The following is a 19,422-nucleotide window of genomic DNA, read 5'->3' as shown; positions in this document are numbered from 1 at the left end:
CGAATAATGTGCTCCAAATGTCTGGCTGACCCTCGCTTCACTACAGAGACGCTGCTGAAAACATGTGGACGAGAGAGACAACGAGACAAACAGAGACACAAACAGAGAAAAGAGTCTTTGTGCTCGTGTCCATGTGTTGACTCATTACCCAGAGCTGAGCCAGTGATGACCACAGGCTCTGGCTGCCGGTCACACAGAGATAAACCCTGAAGGACCCCTCTCCACAGACCAGAGGAAGAGAGGTTTGAACTGAGTGTGTGCCCCTGAACAGAAACACTTCCCAGACATTATCATTATCCCTGTGCTGCTGCTGGTAGCCTACAGGGATACTGTCAGACACACAGGCAGATTAGTGACTGTGTGAGTGTTTATCCACAGCCTTCTATTAGCAGGAGATGCTGCGAACCTTCTCCAGGTGTTTGCAGACGAGTGTTTTACGACGGGGCAGGACTGGAATGTCCCTCTGTGACACATCGACATTATCATCGCTTTACAAACACACACAGGGCAGGAATTCACTGCAGTGTCTACACTCTCGAATCATTCACAACAGATCGAGCGTCACGTGGCAGCAGAAAAACTGAAGAACTTCTGGATAATATGATTTCATTGTCTCGTACTGGCGACATCAGGTGGTGTCCCCAATTTCTTTCCGTCACCCTCAGACTCCTCAAACAAGTCCTCAAATTAAATAGTACTACATTGTTTGTAATCGTCCTCCAGAATGACACATTTATGCATTTTCTAATCTGACCCCAGTATCAACAGGACGACATCGTTTGAGAGTGTCTTTTAAAACTGTTACAAATCACTTTTTTGATCAGATTTGATTTCTGCTCTCATGCCACTGTGGTTAAGGTTTGGTTGGTTTTGGCACAAAAGACAACTTGGAAGAGTTAGAGAGGAAAATCATGGTTTGGTTTGGGGTAAAGTATCGTTAGGAAACAGGAAACTCCTTCCTCTGCAGACTCTGTGGCTCGATGACAACATCACAATGAGTCATGATTCCTACGGTCACTAGAGAAAGGCCAAGAAAAAATCCATCACCAACTACACTGAAAATCGATTTAGTTTCATTCAGTCAAGCAAAAATGTGAAACATTTGCTTCAGTGTAATCGATTAATCAATAATGAAAATAACCTTGATTAAACCATATGATTAATAATATCTCAGTGCTGCTCAAACCACTGACAACCAAACACCTTTCAAAACAGCTCAAGAGGAAAAGACATCATAGAGGGTGACATTAAACAGTATAAAACAAGCTAATAACACCAAATCGAAGGTCTGAAGGGGACAATCTTTTTTTAAACTTTACATGAATTCTGTGGTCAGAACCTGCTGAAGCTGTTAAAGTAACACCTGACCTCGACGTCCGGACTTCTTTGGACACTATCTAAGTGTAAATCAGCCATAAAGCAGCCATTATTCTGTGTCTTGGTTGTTACCACAAACTCTGGTCCTCTCAGTTCCTCTCTTCTTCCTTCTATCTCACCCTCCATCTCTCCGCCCTCACAGTCTGATCCAGTGCCAGCCGAGTCCAGCTGTGAGCGACCCGTCTGCTAGATCGCTATCATCAGGATGAAGATGAGACAGCTCAGAGGCTTCATTCTGTTGACCCTCGCCGTCCTCGCCGCCGCCAGACCAAAAGCAGGTCAGTGTGCCGCAACTGTGAGAAAAAAGAAAATAGGCCGAGACAAAGGAAAGACTGTTTTTATCATCACCCTCCATTCAAGATGAGAGAATACTGAGCGCCGATCAGAACTTTGCCTTTTTGCCTTCTTTATTATCTCAGTATATCTTTTATTTTGAACGAGTCATGGTCATCTTTAGGAATGAAAAATACTACTCAAAAAAATAAAACAGACAGACATTTTAAGAGCAACTTCCTTGTGTGTTGAAAACTCTACAACTTGTGAATGCCTCAACTGCAGGTACTGAACACCGACCAGGCAACCGGATCACCAGAATAAATGTTGGCAATGTTTCTGCAAACCACAGAAATGTTGAAACTTTGTTCTTTTATGTTGCAACTTTACATTTCTTTAGATTTCCACTGTATGTTTCTTAATGTTGCAACTTGACGTTCCTTTACATTGAATCTTTGTTTCTTTAGATTTCAGCCTTACACTTCTTTATGTCTTGTTACAAATATCCACTGGTTTCAAACACTTGGCAGCCACCTCATGTTGTCACACCGTCACCTCCACCTCCTCCTCCTCCTCCTGACATGAGGTCAGCTCATGTAGAAGAAGAATCTTTATTTATGTCACACATCATACAATGTACAACATGGTCATGATATGATGTATATGAAACATACAGATTTGAATAACTGTGGTTTACAGAAACATACAATGCAGACATGTTATTCTGAGATGTGGCTGGAACACGACTCTTCTCACGAGTCTGTGAATAATAACTTTACCTAAAGGAGCTAATGTAATGTATACTGTGTATACGACCTGCTGTCTACATTTGAATGTGGTTAACATTATATCTGCAGCTGAAGGTTGACTTGATTTATATGACCAGACAATGAAGTGAACATATTTATAAGATGTTAAGAAACCAGCCGTTACTCACGTCTGTTTGAAACTAAAGATGAATTCCTCAACAATCCCTCACACATTAACTCTTCTAGCCTCTTCTAGTTTCAGTCCAACCATTGTGAAGAAACTCTGGATGTGCATTAATCAAACTCCAACTCGTAAAATCACAGCACAAACATCGCCTCGCCTCATACCTCATCCATGACTGCCGCGTTCTTGAACGAGATGATGTTACAACATGGGAGAGTTTTCACAGGGATGCCGACGAATTAAAGACAAAAATAGGTGCCTGGAGTCACGGAGGAGGGAGCTCAGGTGGCACATAATGCTACAGAGTACGAAGGCATCTGCTGCTGCTACATGCAAGAAAAATGTAAAACTGAGAACCTCACACACATTGGCACATTTACACCACTGCATTTAACTTAAAAAGGTGTTAATGTACGCAAACATTTACATCACAGGGGATCAACCAGCTGAACATCTTCACTGTGTTCTTTGTTGATTATTGTTTTTAGTCCTGTTCTCTCTCAGTCCTCTCCTCTGTCAGAAACAACAATCACAGTTTTAAGCTCCATATTTCTCAGCTGAGTGTTTTTATTCCTTCCTTCAGGTCCTGAGCAGAAATGTAAGTCCGGTCCGGTGGATCTGGTCTTCCTCATCGACAGCTCCCGCAGCGTCAGGCCACATGAGTTTGAGACCATGAGGAAGTTCATGATCGACATCCTGGACACTCTGGACATTGGACTGAACGCCACCAGAGTGGGAGTGGTTCAGTACTCCAGCCAGGTACTGCAGGAACACGTCTTCATACATGTTGTGTTTTCAGTCTTCAGTGTTGTTTTAGTCACGTTAGCAGAATCTGTTTGTCGGTCGGTCCACCACTTCGTCTTCCAGACTGATGGAATAGTGATAATGATATAATTAAGGATAATATTTGCCTCTGCTCTGCTCTGATCCGACCTGCAGTCTCTCAGTGCTTCCTCTCTGCTCTTGTCTTCAGGTCCGCAGCGAGTTCTCTCTGAAGACTCACGCTAAGATCGACACGATGGTGAAAGGCATCAATGAGATCATTCCCCTCGCTCAGGGCACCATGACCGGCCTCGCCATCAGATACGTGATGAATAATGCCTTCACTGTCGAGGGGGGAGACAGACCGAAGGTAACGCAAGACAACTTGACAGTTTTAGTACATGTCTTCTTTTAATGTATTGAGTTTATACTGAAGCCTCGTCACTTCAATTCATTCAGTTAGTTAAGTTTGTTTAATTCATAAAATCTTGTTGATTGACTTCCTGAGTCAGGGTTAGGACATCGAACAAACACTGATCTGACGTCCTTCAGCTGTGTATATGATGATATAAGGTAGAAACAGTTCTTATCATTCAAGAAAAAGTGTTTTTCTTGTGAAAACTTAATGCTCAAAAGATTTGCATTAGAGACTGTGATTTTCTGACTATGAAATTTACCTCCACACCACCGTCCTCCCTGTGTTACCTGAGCTCTGATCCTGAGGTTTTCTCTCGACCAGGTCCCCAACGTGGTTGTGATCGTGACAGACGGACGTCCTCAGGACCGCGTGGCGGAGGTGGCGGCCGAGGCCAGAGAGAAAGGCATTGAGATCTACGCTGTGGGTGTGGCCAGAGCCGACATGACATCACTGAGGGCCATGGCGTCTCCGCCCTTCGAAGACCACGTCTTCCTGGTGGAGTCCTTCGATCTCATTCACCAGTTTGGACTGCAGTTCCAGGATAAACTCTGTGGTAAGACAGGAAATGACATCACTGTCTGTAAAAATCCAAAGCATACATTTGGTTTTTTCATTATCACATTTTCTAAAACCATTTTTAAATAATAACAGGAACTTTTTGATGATGGTTAGCTGCCGGTAAAAGTGGCTGTTAAGACAAACCACAGCTCGTGGTTTAATCATGACTCGGTTTGGATGATGATTTCAGGTTTTGTTACATTATTTCTAGCAGAGTTTTATGAGAATAAAGAATGAGAAATGAGAAAATTTAATAATTTCCCTGGAATGTGAAAAATTCAATCCTCACTGTCATAAGGCCACATTAAATACAGGTACAAAGGTCATAAAACACCTGACCTTTGAGAGGTTTGTAAACTCCCTGTCTGAAACTTCACATTTTATAATAACTTCCATTTAGATTCATAAGACAAGTAAAAACCTGCAGCCAAGTGTCTGGAATTTGGATTTCATGCTTCATCCTGGGCAACACCAGATTCTTTGTGTAATTAAAAACACTTTGAATGTCTCGTCTGACCAGAAAAGAAATCACCGTGCCCATCTAACCCCTCAGAACATAATACTTTTTCATAACAGCCGCCTCAAATCCCTTAAGTGCAGGATATTTCCCCGTGCTGCTATTATTCTAGACTGGACGGCTGATTTAAAAAATATCTGGCTCTCCTCAGAGGGAGATGGAAAAGAGAGTAAAGGCAGTTGAAGACGGTGAATGAATATGAAAGAAGGAATTAAGAAATTAATTAAAAGATGTTTGTAGCTCAGAGGTGTTGGTGCAGGGATAAAACAAACTCTTCTTATTTTGGCAGAATTGTGTGTATATATCAGGTTCATCACATATTGTAAGAAGCTGGTTGAGTTAATACATTTTCAGGGACTTTAAGACGATGATGAACCTGCAGCTGATGTGTATTCTGGACTCTGAAGTTGACATGATGTGTGCTGTAGGTGTGGATCTGTGTCTGGAGTCGGACCACGGCTGTGAGCACATCTGTGAGAGCTCCCCGGGCTCCTACCACTGCCTCTGTCTGCCTGGATACACTCTGAATGATGACGGGAAGACATGTGCAGGTAACAGCAATACAGACAGGAAGTTCACACAAATATGAGCAACAAAATGTTGTTTCCACAGTTAACTTCACAACTTCAGATCCACTTTTGGGTGGTCGTGGTTAAGAAAGTTAATTATCTCCAAACTACAATACAATCAAAGCAGGTCTGTGTCAGCTCTGGGCAGGTACACCTGACCTCTCTGTTTGAGCTAAAAATAAACACATCACAACTGCAGAACAGAAAGTTAATGTGTTAAAGGTGCAACAAACACATAATTGTAGCTTGTCACAGGGGTGATTAAAGTTAAATTAATCCTGGCAGAGGAGAAACAAAGGCTTAAAAACTGGCTCAGGACTTAAGATGCCTGCATGGAAAAGGTTATTTACTGAAAATGAACATACTCAATAAATCATGTGTGTGTGTGTGTGTGTGTGTGTGTGTGTGCGTGTGCGTTTCAGCCATCGACCTGTGTGTGGAGGGGAAACACGACTGTGAACAGATCTGCATCAGCTCTCCTGGTTCCTTCACCTGCGACTGCAACAAGGGATACAAACTGAACGACGACAAGAAGACCTGCTCGAGTTAGTCTCACACACACACACACACACACACAGACACACACACAAACACATGTAGAAACTGTAGTAACTGCTGATAGCTGCTGGCTTTATATCATAAATTGTGCTTGAATTCATGCTGAGATGGATTCTGAGCTTTGAGCTGCTCAGTCTTGATTTTTCTGCTGCTTCATGAAGCTGAGTGTGGGTCTGCACTATGTTCCTCCTGCTGTTGTTTGTATTTGTTAAACAATACATCTTTTATATTCCTGCACATCCAGTTGAAAACCCTCAACTAGACACAATCAGGATGTGCACGGCTGTTTTACAAGAAGAACCTCATTTAAAAACCTTAATATACACTGCAGTCTACTGGCCTCGTTTGAAATCTTAAACACTTTTATTGTAATTTTGCGCCGGCATCATTTTAAAAAGAGAATGAGTCATGCAGCTTTGATGGCATATCCACTTGAGGGAACAGTTCATTATCTTCTGAGTCAGGTGAAGTTTCATAGTCCACAAAACATTTCTGGAGCTTCACAGCAGAACAGCATTGCAGCATTTTCCTAAACAACTGAAGTAGCTGGAGACTAGTCTTAAAACGGAAAAACAACCAAAAAAATATAAAATGGGTCCATACAGCCTGACCGGCGTAATCACAGTCTCCTGAGGCCCCGAGATCCCACACTGATTTGAAAGGATGTAATTTAAACCCTTGTTTGGCAGAAATCTTCACTGTAGCAGTCTGAAGATCTTGCACGAGTTCAACCATGCAAGGATGTACATAATATCCTCTTAGACACATTTGGGACCTCGAGGCTTCTAGAGACTTATACCGGAGTCACTTTATGATTTTTTGGTTGTTTTTTCCGTTTTAAAACAAGTCCCCAGCTACTTCAGTTTGTTGAGGAGAATGCTGCAACTCTGTTTTACTGTGAAGCTCCAGAAATGTTTTATGCACTACGAAACTTCCCCTGACTTTACATCAGCATGAGACTGAGGAGATAGTGACTTGACAAAATCTTTTTTTGGGGGGTTGAACTGCTCCTTTAAGGACCTCATGCTCGTTCCAGGTAAGATTTACTGAGACACGGAGGGAACATAGATGCATTGATCCCGCACATTTGGCTGCTGTTTGCTCTGCTGCTTACGGCCTCGCTGCTTCCCTCCCCTCAGTGATCGACTACTGTTCGTTTGGGAACCACAGTTGTGATCATGAGTGTGTGAGTGTGCTCAATGGCTATCACTGCCGCTGTAACGAGGGCTACAGGCTGCTGGACGACGGCAAGACCTGCCAGGGTGAGTAGTACAAAGATGAGTCATTGTTAATGATACAGATAAGAACAAAACTATGTTATCTGCTGCTGCTATGATGGAGGTGAGGATCAGATTTTACTACCATGTTTTATGATAGTGAAACCTGCCTCACCTTGACCTGGCGGAGCCTCGAACACACATGTATTATTCAAGTAGGATCATTTAGTCTTTCCTTTAAAATCTCTAAACAACCTCAGAACAGAGCAAATGTTGCACATTTCTGTTCTCTGTTCTGAAACATCAGGAGACACATTTGAAGTATTTCCATCTCTGACTGAAACGTTCTTGATGTGAATCTTTAACAAAGCTTTGTTGAGATTTACTGGCTCCACCTGTCCGCTGTCTGTTCCCCTTTCTAATCTGAGGATCGCCAATTAAAATCACACAGTTATTTTCAAATGCTCCAGTTTATCTTTTTACTGCATTACGACTCAACCTGAGCAATAAACAGTGAGTGAACAGGCAAAGGCTCAGAATACCAAACAGACATAGTCAGCTCATTTTAAGGCTCATCATTATATTTTGGGTTTCTACTAAAATAGGTTTACATGCTTTAATGCTCAAAAAACACATATCACAAAAACTGACAGAAACTATAGTTGTAAACTGATTTATATGAAAGACTTTTAACAGCAATCTGCCTGCTTCACAGAAACAAGTCAGTGTTTTTGTGGCCGTAATGTTCATCATTAACTAAACAACTAAACCCCTTAACCGTCCTGGAAGCTCATTTCTGAATAAAAACTCTTTACTACAAACCCATTTCATTTAAATGCAGCAACAAAAGAGCGTTACTAAAGTCTCACTCACACACAAGTATGTTGTATGCATGGGAATGCACACGTCCAACATGTTTGTACATATTCATTCATGCACACACACACACACGTCTCAGAGGCAGCAACACCTGCAGTTCGAGATCTCGTTGACAGAAAACTATGAAATGAGCATAATTTACAGCCAAAGACTTGCTGCTCCCTGGAAGTCACAAACTTTCAAAGTAACGCATTGTGTAATTGTGTCACCCAGTTTAACCCAAATACCACAGCAGAGGTATGTGAAGAGAAATAAAACATCACCACCTGCTGCTTCAGCTGTCCTGGGCTTTTTGGAAACAGCTGGTTTACATTTGAATACACACGCTCATTTAGATAAACAAGATGATGAGTTACAGTTTACATCTCGTTCTTCTGAGATTTACACTTATTAGAAAAAAAGGAAACCAGCTGATCGTTTCCATGATCCACCTTCAATTTCTAGAAATAAACAGAAATGTAATATGGCTAATTCCATCAAGTGTGCGTGAGGCGGACGAGTGTAGAAGCAGCTGACCTGCCTCATGTGTGGACACGCTGCTAAACCTGAATCCAACAACTGAAAAATGCTCTTTGGCTCGAATAGATGAAGAGAAAGAAATGAAAAAGTTTCCCTGGAAAATATATTTTTACCAGAGAATTAAAATGACCATGTCTTCAACACACACACACACACACACACACACACACACACACACACACACACACACACACACACACACACACACACACACACACACACATTTTAACTCCATGTGTGTGTGTGTTATCTAGCCATTGACCTGTGTGCTGAGGGGAAACACGACTGTGAACAAATCTGCGTCAGCGCGCCGGGCGTCTTCACCTGCGACTGCAACCAAGGATACACACTGAACAAGGACGAGAAGACCTGCACACGTTAGTCAGGCCGTCGCACAAATACTAACATTCACACACACACGCACACACACTCTTTAACTCCATGTGTGTGTGTGTTATCTAGCCATTGACCTGTGTGCTGAGGGGAAACACGACTGTGAACAAATCTGTGTCAGTGCGCCGGGCGTCTTCACCTGCGACTGCAACCAAGGATACACACTGAACAAGGACGAGAAGACCTGCACACGTTAGTCAGGCCGTCGTACAAATACACACATACAGACACACACACACACACACTCTTTAACTCCATGTGTGCGTGTGTTATCTAGCCATTGACCTGTGTGCTGATGGGAAACACGACTGTGAACAAATCTGCGTCAGCGCGCCGGGCGTCTTCACCTGCGACTGCAACCAAGGATACACACTGAACAAGGACGAGAAGACCTGCACACGTTAGTCAGGCCGTCGTACAAATACACACATACACAGGTGTACACACACCAACACACACCCAAGACAGTTAAAGGAAATCACTCCTGGTGCATCTAGAAGTGTCATTTCCCATTTGCCACAATAACCTCCATCAGCATTATAACAGAAAGCTTTCTTAGTTTTGTCTTTTACAGAATATCATTCTTACATTGATCTTAATTCAATCAGATGAATATTAGCTGACTTTTAACAAATACCTGACTTAATTCAATCAATTAAATCACTTGTTTATTTTAATTTACATCAACTATCAACAACAAAACTGCAGACAAATGTGTGTGAGACGGACGAGTGTAGAAGCAGCTGAGCTGCCTGCTGAAAAAAAAAAACTGAATCCAACAACTGAAAACACTCTTTGGCACTGAAAACTTTTCTCTGGAAAATAAATTTTTACCAGAGCATTAAAATGACAATGTCTTCAACACACACACACAGAGACACACACACACACTTTAACTCAATATGTGTGTGTGTGTGTGTGTTATCTAGCCATTGACCTGTGCGCTGAGGGGAAACACGACTGTGAACAAATCTGCGTCAGCGCGCCGGGCATCTTCACCTGCGACTGCAACCAAGGATACACACTGAACAAGGACGAGAAGACCTGCACACGTTAGTCAGGCCGTCATACACACACACACACACACACACACACACACACACACACACACACACACACACACACACACGTTTACAGTGAAAGGAAATCACTCCTGGAGCATCTGTCTTGTAGAAATGGTATTTTCATTCACTTTTTATGTAACGATTTAATGACCATTCTGATGATCCATCAGTTGTGTACAAACAGTTGCTGCTTCCAGCTTCTTAAATAAATCTGTCAGGGTTTTTGGAGTAAAAAGGCAGTTTGAACTTCATTTAATAAAATAACGAACAGATTAATCAATTCAAAATATATATTGCTAATGTTGCTGCAGCTCATAATTCCCCTCTAAATAGGTGGTCCGTGGCATATTTCTTCTCCTTCTTCCTGATGAACTCAAGTGGAAATAATGTTTTTTTTTACACGATCCTCTGGCTTCACTTTAACTTATGATTGTAGACAAATGAAATCACATTCACGCAGAAACAAAGAAAAACATCACTTACACAGAATCTTCCACAGCACCGTTAATTACAAACTTCATGTGTGCATGTGTGTGTTATTCAGCCATCGACCTGTGTGCCGAGGGGAAGCACGACTGTGAACAGATCTGTATCAGCGCTCCTGGTGTCTTCACCTGCGACTGCAACAAAGGATTCAAACTCAACAAAGACAAGAAGACCTGCACAAGTCAGTCAAGTTCACACCGAAAAAACTTTTTTTTCAATCATGTGTTTCTCCTCAACTCGTCATATGTGTGTTCTCAGTGTTTTATCCCTGATTTAAAATCTACCTCAGGCATCCATAGATTGACTGAGAAGAGAAACATTAGAATTACATACAAACTGTATACAAACTGCATGAAACAGGTGTGAAATGTGTGAACATCCGACATTGAATGTATATTTATATCCTCTCTGGAGCTCGACGGACTGAAAAAAGTCTCTAAAACAGTTTCAACAGTTTTTATAAACAGAACTGAGCTGAATCCAGGCGGTCAGACGAGATTAATTATTCATCAACAACCACATTTTCTGACCTTTTCTCATGTCGAAAGTAAATAAAAGTACTACAGTACTTGCATAACTGTTACTTTATGCCCTCCACTGGTTTCATGTATGTGTCTGTGCAGGTTTAATGTATAATATAATATGGTTTACTGACTGTATTTGCAGACATGGACCTGTGTAACACAGTGGAGCACGGCTGTGAGCACCAGTGTGTGAGCACTCCTGGATCTTACTACTGTATCTGTCCGGAGGGACAACTGCTGCAGGAGGACGGCAAGAGCTGCGGCAGTGAGTCGACTCTCTGATTCATTATCTGTTTCATATGAAATCACCTGTATGGTCGCTGAGGTACAAACTCAAGACGAACCACCAGTGAGGGCACCACAGGGCAGGTTCACCGTTCTCAGTATTACACAACCTTGATTTTTTTTTAAAAAAGAGACGATGTGAACAACATCAACAGAACAGAATGTGATCATTTGCTTATTCTTTTTGACATCTGCTCATCTGAAAACAGTATAAAGATATTTAAGATATTTAATGTTTTTCCTCATCAACTTCTTTGATTTTTGTAAATATATGCTTATTCTGAATTTTGGAGTTGGGACAGGACGAGAACACCTGTTTGGATCATTTCACAGGTAAACAGGCTCATAACAGGTGATAGTATCATGATCTAAAGGCTCAGTCGATCACAAGCAAAGATGGAGCGATGTTTAACACTCTGTGAAACACATGACTGTATGAAGCAGATCACTATATGGGCTCAACACTTTGTAAAAAATGGAAAATGATTGCATTCTGGTTTTATTTACATTTTGAACAGTGCTTGAAACTCACCAGGATTAAGGATAATGTAAGATGTAAGGATTAAGATCCGGTGGGTTCTGCGGGACCAACAGGTGCAGCGGCTGGAGCAGGAGGTCAGCATCATCATCATCGCATTGGTCTGAGATCAGTCTACAGAAAGAGAAAAACAGAACAAAGAAAACACTTTAGGGACGTGAACCCAGACCGTCTGCCTCAAACTCTGATATACATACAATCAAAACAAATCTGTAATATGTCAGGATCACATCATCTGATGTCATGACACCTAGATCCATCGTGGAGCGATCAGATGAGGGAAAACCTCCAGAGCTGGGATTAGACTTGGAGTAAGAAAAGAATGTGGTTATTTTTCTCAGGAGATGAAATAAAGATGTGTTTGAAAATAAACCAAATCTCCTGCTGATGTTAAAAGCAGCTCAGTTATGTCTGGAAGGAGCTGGCTGCACAGTGATGAGATCTTCCTCTGGGGAGGCTGAGAGAAGCCTTCACACAGCGCCTCCATGTGGACATTCATGTCGGTACACAGGCTTTATCATCCAGTTAAGATTTACACAGACAGAGCACTGCTCCAGCTGACTCCCTGAATACTGAATACTTGAGTAATATTGACCCTTTATTTAACCGTTAATACGGTTTATATTAACCGTTTTTTATATACATATGCACAACAGTTGTTATGGAGAAACAGCAACAAAGATTTTTGTGTAACGATTTTATTTTCTAAGGAGATGTATTTATGTAACAAACACATTTTCAGGATGAAGGACTGATTTACTCGACTGATACAGATTTTTGAGGCCGATACTGAAAGCGACATTTGCACCACTATACTTTTTTTTTTCTTTATCATTAAACATTCAGTAACATATGCAAATATTTTCTGAGAATCACAGAAATGTCATTGTCCGAGCACTGCGACCAAGATATGTACAGATACAAAATGACTGGACCTCAAAGATATCTCTATCTTTTCTGCGCTCAAATTTCTTGTGACTTATCATCTGACATACAGTGTGCAGCAGCAACATATCGGTCCAGTTCAGCTGTACAACAGAAGTAATACCAATGAGTTATGAAGAGCAAACATTAGGACTCGTAATCAGTCTCCCTCTGTCCTCTCTTGTCTCTCCTTCAGCCTGCAAGTCTGCCAACATCGACCTGGTTCTCCTGATCGACGGCTCCAAGAGCGTCCGCCCTCAAAACTTTGAGCTGGTCAAAAAGTTTGTAAACCAGGTGGGGCATGTTATCAGACAGACAGCTACAGTATTTTTATGTCAAAATGTAAAAAAAACACAAAACAGAATATAATCAAACATAATCTGACACTGAAATCTAAAATTATATATCAACAAGAAGAACAAACTCCTGCACAGATGAGATGTTTAAATACATCCACCAGCAGCTCATCTGATCACAGGCTGATCTGTAAAACTGGGAGAACAGCCAGCTGGTCAGTAGTTTTAGCAAGTGGTTCCCAGCATAGATTAATTAATGACCAGTATCAGATTACAGAAGAAATGAAGAATTGTACTCAGAAATCACAAATATGCAGCGATAAATAAGTGATGTAGATCCCCTCCACACATGTTTTAAGGCATACAAAAAATTCTCTAATGTCTGACAGGGATTTTGATGAACAAAAGGATACAAAAGTAAAATTGTGAAGTGAAAATATCTGCATATTAATTTCAAAAGTTTAACTGTTGGACACAAGACGTACAATAAACCGATATATGGAAGCAAACTAATAAACGACCTGTACCTGTGACAGATGAATGTCCCTGACCTCCTCCTGTGCTGCAGGTTGTGGACTCCCTGGACGTGTCTCCTCATGGCACCAGAGTTGGTCTGATTCAGTACTCGAGCCGGGTCAGGACAGAGTTCCCTCTCAACATGTACCACACTGCTGACGAGATCAAAGCTGCAGTCATGAAGGTAAAGGCCAACAAATATCTTCATCTCTATCTTTTATATTCAACTCTAGATGCATCATCACTAACTAGCACTGTACATAAAGTATCATCAAGTATTCCCGTTGTCTAATAGCCCCCGTAGATTCACTGCGTTTCACAAGTTCTCTCAGCTTTTACTGTAATAAATGAACAAAATAAACTCACAAAATATCAAGAAAGGAAATATTTTTATCCGTTTTCCTTACTAAACAGAAAAATACAACCAAACACCATCTGATTCAAGTTTCTCTCTTCTACTGAACTAAGACGAGCTTAATCGCCTAAAACTAAACTAAATCAAACTCACCAAAACAGTCATCAGTGGTGAAAGAAATGCTTTTCAGTTACTTTACTTTAACTGTTGTTACTGTGCTCGTCTAGGTCGACTACATGGAGAAAGGTACCATGACAGGTCTGGCCCTCAAACACATGGTGGAGAACAGCTTCTCAGAGGCCGAGGGCGCTCGTCCCGCCAGCCGCAACATCCCCCGCATTGGACTGGTGTTCACAGACGGACGCTCTCAGGACGACATCACAGAGTTCGCCAAGAAGGCCAAAGAAGCCGGTAAGACTCAACTAGTGTGAGGGCCGAACTACATCCATAGTTTGTGTTCCTGATCTACATGATGGTGGAGTAATGATCTGATTTCTGTCCCTGTGTGCAGGTATCACCATGTACGCAGTGGGTGTTGGAAAAGCTGTGGAGGATGAACTTCGTGAAATCGCATCTGAGCCTGTGGAGAAACATTTCTATTACACCACCGACTTCACTGCCATCAGCAACATCGCTGAGAACCTCAAACTCAACGTGTGCCCAGGTACAAAACTCAGGACCTGACTGCAGTGAGCAGCAACTTACTCAGAGTGCATCACATGCAAAAGATAATGTCACCTCTCGTGTGTGTGTCACAAACTCACATGTGACACCAGCAGGTCCCTGAAATGAAGTCTTGTTCTCTGGCTCCCTCTACTGACAGCTGTAGAAAAAACATTAAAATATCAAGGAAAAACAAAATATATACCAACAGTATAATATTACATCATCAAACATAAACAGGAAAGGGGAGTAATTTGGAGTTTAGTCTTTTGTTTATTGAGTGAAGGTTTTAAAGTACTCAGGTGGTCCTAAACTGCCAAAAACACATCATGTTTTATGAGCCTGACATGTGTTTCTCTCATGAGTAACTGATACTTGCATTAGGTGGAAGTAGTGAAGGTGTTTGTTTGCTGATGGTCTCCTGTCTGTATCCTGTTTCCCTGCAGAGGAGAGTCAGGGGGAGATCGAGGTGAAGGATCCGTGCGCCTGTGAGAGTCTGGTGGAGTTCCAGCAGGCCACCATGAGCAGCCTGGAGCAGCTCACACAGAAACATATCCTTTAAAAAACAGCTTCACCCAAACACGAGGAGGCGAAACAAAAGAAATAATCAAATATTCTTAAGAAGCCTCATGATAAAACCCAGAGGTGGGAAGTAACAAAGTATAAACTTATGACTTTCTCTCCCCACATCTGAACACAAACATCTGAACTTTCTCCTCCTCACATTGTCAAAACAGCCTCTTTACTTTAGTTTGATGCATTCAAGCTATTCATGCAAAATGTGGCTATTTGACGTCCTGGGAATGAGACTAAACAATCTACTATCTTTGTGGTGCGTTCAGGAACAGCTGGGACAAATCCTACTGATTCTACCTTTAACTTTAATAGTCTTTGAATTATATTAATATGACGTGAGCTTCAGTCAGCTTTGACCACAAATGTCCTTCAGACGGAGACTTTTTACTTTGATACTCTGAGTACATTTCAGAGCCTGTACTCTATTACTTTTACTGGAGTACTTCTACTTTTTACTGTCTTTTTTTTAACACAAGTATCTGTTCTTCTACTGGAGGAAAGAATGTGTGCACAGATATAGTGATCGACTATGACAACATATTTTGCAGTATATTTTCTTGTTGTCTGTGCATCCATCCTGTTCATGTGAACGTGTTACCTCAAGAACTCCTTCAGTAAATTTCTTTAAATTTGGCACAAATTTCAACTTGGACTCGAGGATGAACTGATTAGAATTTAGTCAAAGGTCACAAAACAAATTCAACAATTCATAAGTTTTAAACATGAAACTATATATTTTTATCTATATAGTTTTTCAAATTTTACATTAATTCAGTAGGAACCAATGGGCTCGGAGCTGAGATCCAAATTAAGTTAAGTTATTTAATTAAGTCAATATTAATGTTGGTTTTTGTCTTTTTAGTTGGATTTGTTGATAATAAAAACCTTTTCTGTGGTCCACATGATATCACATGAAAACATCTGTTCAAAAACAAAAATAAAGTTGTGTACTGTGACTTTAAACCAACAAATATTTGACACATGTCAAAACTCTGATGGATGTCAGTGTATGTGTTTATTAGCAGACTTACAGTTAATACCTGTCATTATTATTCCTTAATCCTCTGTCTACTGTCCGGCATGACTGCTCGTCTGGAGCAGCTGGAGAACCAGCTTCTCTCCAGGAAGTGATCTGGTATTAAAGGAGCCAACAGGACACCACAGAAGAAGAATAACAGACTGAGGAGGAAGAGGGGGAGGAGGAGGAGGAGGGCACATCCTGGCGAGATCATTAACAGGGGAAATCAGAAACCCTTCGAGTCGACGGACAAAACCAAAGTGTCTTTTCACAAAGCCTTTGAGGCCTTCAGTAGCTCTGTTGCTCTTCATGAGGATGACGTGATATATGTGATGATATAGAATCATATTTCTGGTATCAATGTAAATGACCTATTTGTACACTTTTGTCTTAAAAAAGGAAAAAAAACAACACCACGTCCACTTTCCCATCCATCACTGAACGAAAATGCTTTCATCAAACAGAAGGATTTTATACTGTCATGATTCCCCGGGACGCCTGCTAACATCTGGGATTCAAAGTGCATGTGTACAAACAAAAACAAACAAACAAACAAACAAACAGAATTAAGGATAAATTCAAGATATTGTACAACATTTGTTATTGACCTCCATGTAACACAGCAGCACAGAGGGGACTGTAGGCTTCCTTTGTAAACTAGATGTAATCAACGTACTGTAGAAATTAGATAGAAGCACAACATGTTATTCAGTGAAAACAGGAGCAGCCTCACACACACTTCATTCATAGTCTCACACACACACACACACACACACACACACACACACACACACACACACACACACCATCCGTCTGTCTCTCTTCGTGCTGTTTATACTTGATCTGTTTTGTACGGTTTGTTAAATATGATGTATTTATAGCAGATTGTTTTTTTAAGTACAACGGTAGGATAGCAATTTTTTAAAAGAAGTGTTATTACCACTCCCAATGTTGAATTGGTCATTGGTCATTGTTTGCCCATAGAAACATGAGTTTTGATCGCGGGACTAACTGGCATGCAGTGTGAGGAGTTTTGAAGAGGACAACCACATCATCGCCAGAATAAATGTTCACAATGTGTGTTTCTGCAAACCACAGAGATGTTGCAATTTTATGCTTCTTTTGGGTTCAGTTTTCAATTTTATGTTGTGACAACACTATGCTTATGATCTGGTTACTTTTAGGCACAAAACCACTCTGTTAGTGTTGGGAAAAGATCATGTTTTGGCTTAAAATGCTTGTTTTTGTCACCACAAACACAGCCGACAACTCTCCCGAGGTCTCCTTAAAATTATCCAGCGGTGTGACGCTTACACATGTTGAAACGCCGCCTCAAACTACGATCACTGGCTTGGCAGCTTTCTCGCCTAGCTGCAACTCACCACTATCAGAGCCGGGTCATTAAAATGCAAAGTGAACGTGATATGACATTCTGTGCAAATGTCAGTATTTTAAGTGTGACATGCACAGATTTGAACGTCTGAGCGGTTTACAGAAACATTAACTGCTAACATTTTATTCCGGCGTCGAGGCTGAAGAGGAAAGTGGTTTAGATGTTTTCAAAAAGGGACGTTAAGAAGTTTAAAGTTTCTCTGTTCACTGAAGCTGTGGTCTGATAAAGAAAATGTGACGAGTCGGCCGTTCAGGAATCAAATTTGTTTCTTCGCTCTGCACTTTCTAGATTTTGTCTCGCGCCCTTCACATGTCTGACTGTTGGTTTACATACAAGTAACAAAAAAAAACTCTCCTCAAGTGGCTCACATCAATCCCTCCGTCTGTCTTCACATAAAGTTATATTGTCAGCCTCTAGTCACATGAAGGGAGAGTGAGAGGCCTCACAGGGCGGTGTATGTAATTAAACGACCACATTAGCTCCGGTAGATCGTCTCATTCTTGTAGTTTTGTATAAAAAAACACCACATATGTATGCCCCTTTATATTTGAATGCCTGTATGTTTTTGTATATTTTCTAATAGCTTTACCTTTTTGTACTTTTCTGATGAATCCCTGTATTACAGCACAGAAGGCAATAAAAGACTGAACTTTTCACCTGCGAGTGTTGAGTCGTTTTATGTTTCAGGATGCCATATTTGCAAAGCTACGTGTCGAGCTGAGCAGATAACTGGATTTACAAATGTATCATGTAGCTGTCAAATTAGTTACATCCAGTTAGGGCTAGCCAATAATATTATTGTGATATGAGACTATATATTGTCATATTGTTATATGGTGACTGATTAAAGTCAAGTCATTACAGTAAAGCACATCACTATCGAGGTATTTGATATAATATGTTGTGATCGAAGTATTAGTTGCAAAATAATGTGTATCATGATGTAACCTTAAAATATCTGGATACTATTTCAGGGCCGTATTGCCCAGTCCTACATTGTGCTCCATGTCAGGAAGAAACAAAGTGAAACCAGTGAAAGATCAACTTTAACTTAAGGAAGTACAAAACAGGAAATAGAAATTTTCATTATGTGTTTGTATTATTACCTCATTAATACTGTAAATATTAAATTATTCTCCAAAACTACACAGTGCTCCTTTCATGTATATCTCAACAACAAGGCTCTAACGCCTCCATAAGTGGAGGCTGCTGTGTGAACACATGCTGTCAGAAGTCAAATTACACTTGTCGAATAGTACTGAATATTAATAAACACTCAAAAATGTCCTTATATCCGCTTACAACTACACAATAGCGTGTTATTAACATTTAATTCAATGGTTTTAATACTGCTTATAAATACTAAAACTGACTCGCTGCCAAAGTTTCAACGCAACAATCGTTTTAGGCAATAGTGATTCATTGCACTAGCTTTCAAAAGGGGCTCTGGATTTGTATTATCATTATCATTATCATCATCATCATTATTACTAATACTATTAGGATAGTCATCATTAGTATTGTTATTATAATTGTTATTATCATCATTATTATAATAATCATCATTATTATTATGATTTCATACATTTTTATAGTTTTTTGTTTGTCCTGTTTTTTTGTATCTGTACTGGATTATTATTGTTGTATTGTTTGTTGTTATATAGTTATTTTATATTGTTGTTGTGACTTATACTATGAGGTTATATTTATGAGGTGTTCATGTGTACTGTGTCCACTAGGTGGTGCTGCAGTCAGTCATGTGTTTGTTGGCCGTCGTCCAGGACTGTGACCCTCCCAGCTCCGGTCTGTTT

The 19,422-nt window shown here is 40.7% G+C and overlaps 1 protein-coding gene across 1 annotated transcript; it reads left to right on the top strand.

The window, feature by feature from the left end:
* The first annotated feature begins 1,588 nt into the window (after positions 1-1,588).
* On the top strand, positions 1,589-16,331 carry matn4 (matrilin 4). The gene is made up of 19 exons (XM_073468766.1): positions 1,589-1,655; positions 3,167-3,342; positions 3,557-3,715; positions 4,085-4,316; positions 5,267-5,389; positions 5,830-5,952; positions 7,105-7,227; positions 8,835-8,957; positions 9,043-9,165; positions 9,251-9,373; positions 9,903-10,025; positions 10,582-10,704; positions 11,190-11,312; positions 12,991-13,088; positions 13,659-13,790; positions 14,189-14,372; positions 14,473-14,625; positions 15,071-15,175; positions 16,273-16,331. Exons 1-19 carry the CDS (start codon positions 1,589-1,591, stop codon positions 16,329-16,331), a joined length of 2,472 nt encoding a protein of 823 aa, XP_073324867.1.
* Positions 16,332-19,422: the final 3,091 nt, after the last annotated feature.

The sequence above is a fragment of the Pagrus major genome, chromosome 6, assembly GCF_040436345.1.
Source record: "Pagrus major chromosome 6, Pma_NU_1.0".
In the NCBI taxonomy this organism is placed as follows: domain Eukaryota; kingdom Metazoa; phylum Chordata; class Actinopteri; order Spariformes; family Sparidae; genus Pagrus; species Pagrus major.
The sequence above is the reverse complement of the archived record's forward strand: the minus strand, read 5'-3'. Positions and strand labels throughout refer to the sequence as shown.

Excerpts from the sequence above, each read along its gene's own strand:
- matn4 (XM_073468766.1), top strand. The coding sequence starts at position 1,589 with ATGAGACAGCTCAGAGGCTTCATTCTGTTGACCCTCGCCGTCCTCGCC. Across the intron at positions 3,343-3,556 it reads TGGTTCAGTACTCCAGCCAG|GTCCGCAGCGAGTTCTCTCT; the intron begins GTACTGCAGGAA and ends TCTTGTCTTCAG. Across the intron at positions 8,958-9,042 it reads GGACGAGAAGACCTGCACAC|CCATTGACCTGTGTGCTGAG; the intron begins GTTAGTCAGGCC and ends TGTGTTATCTAG.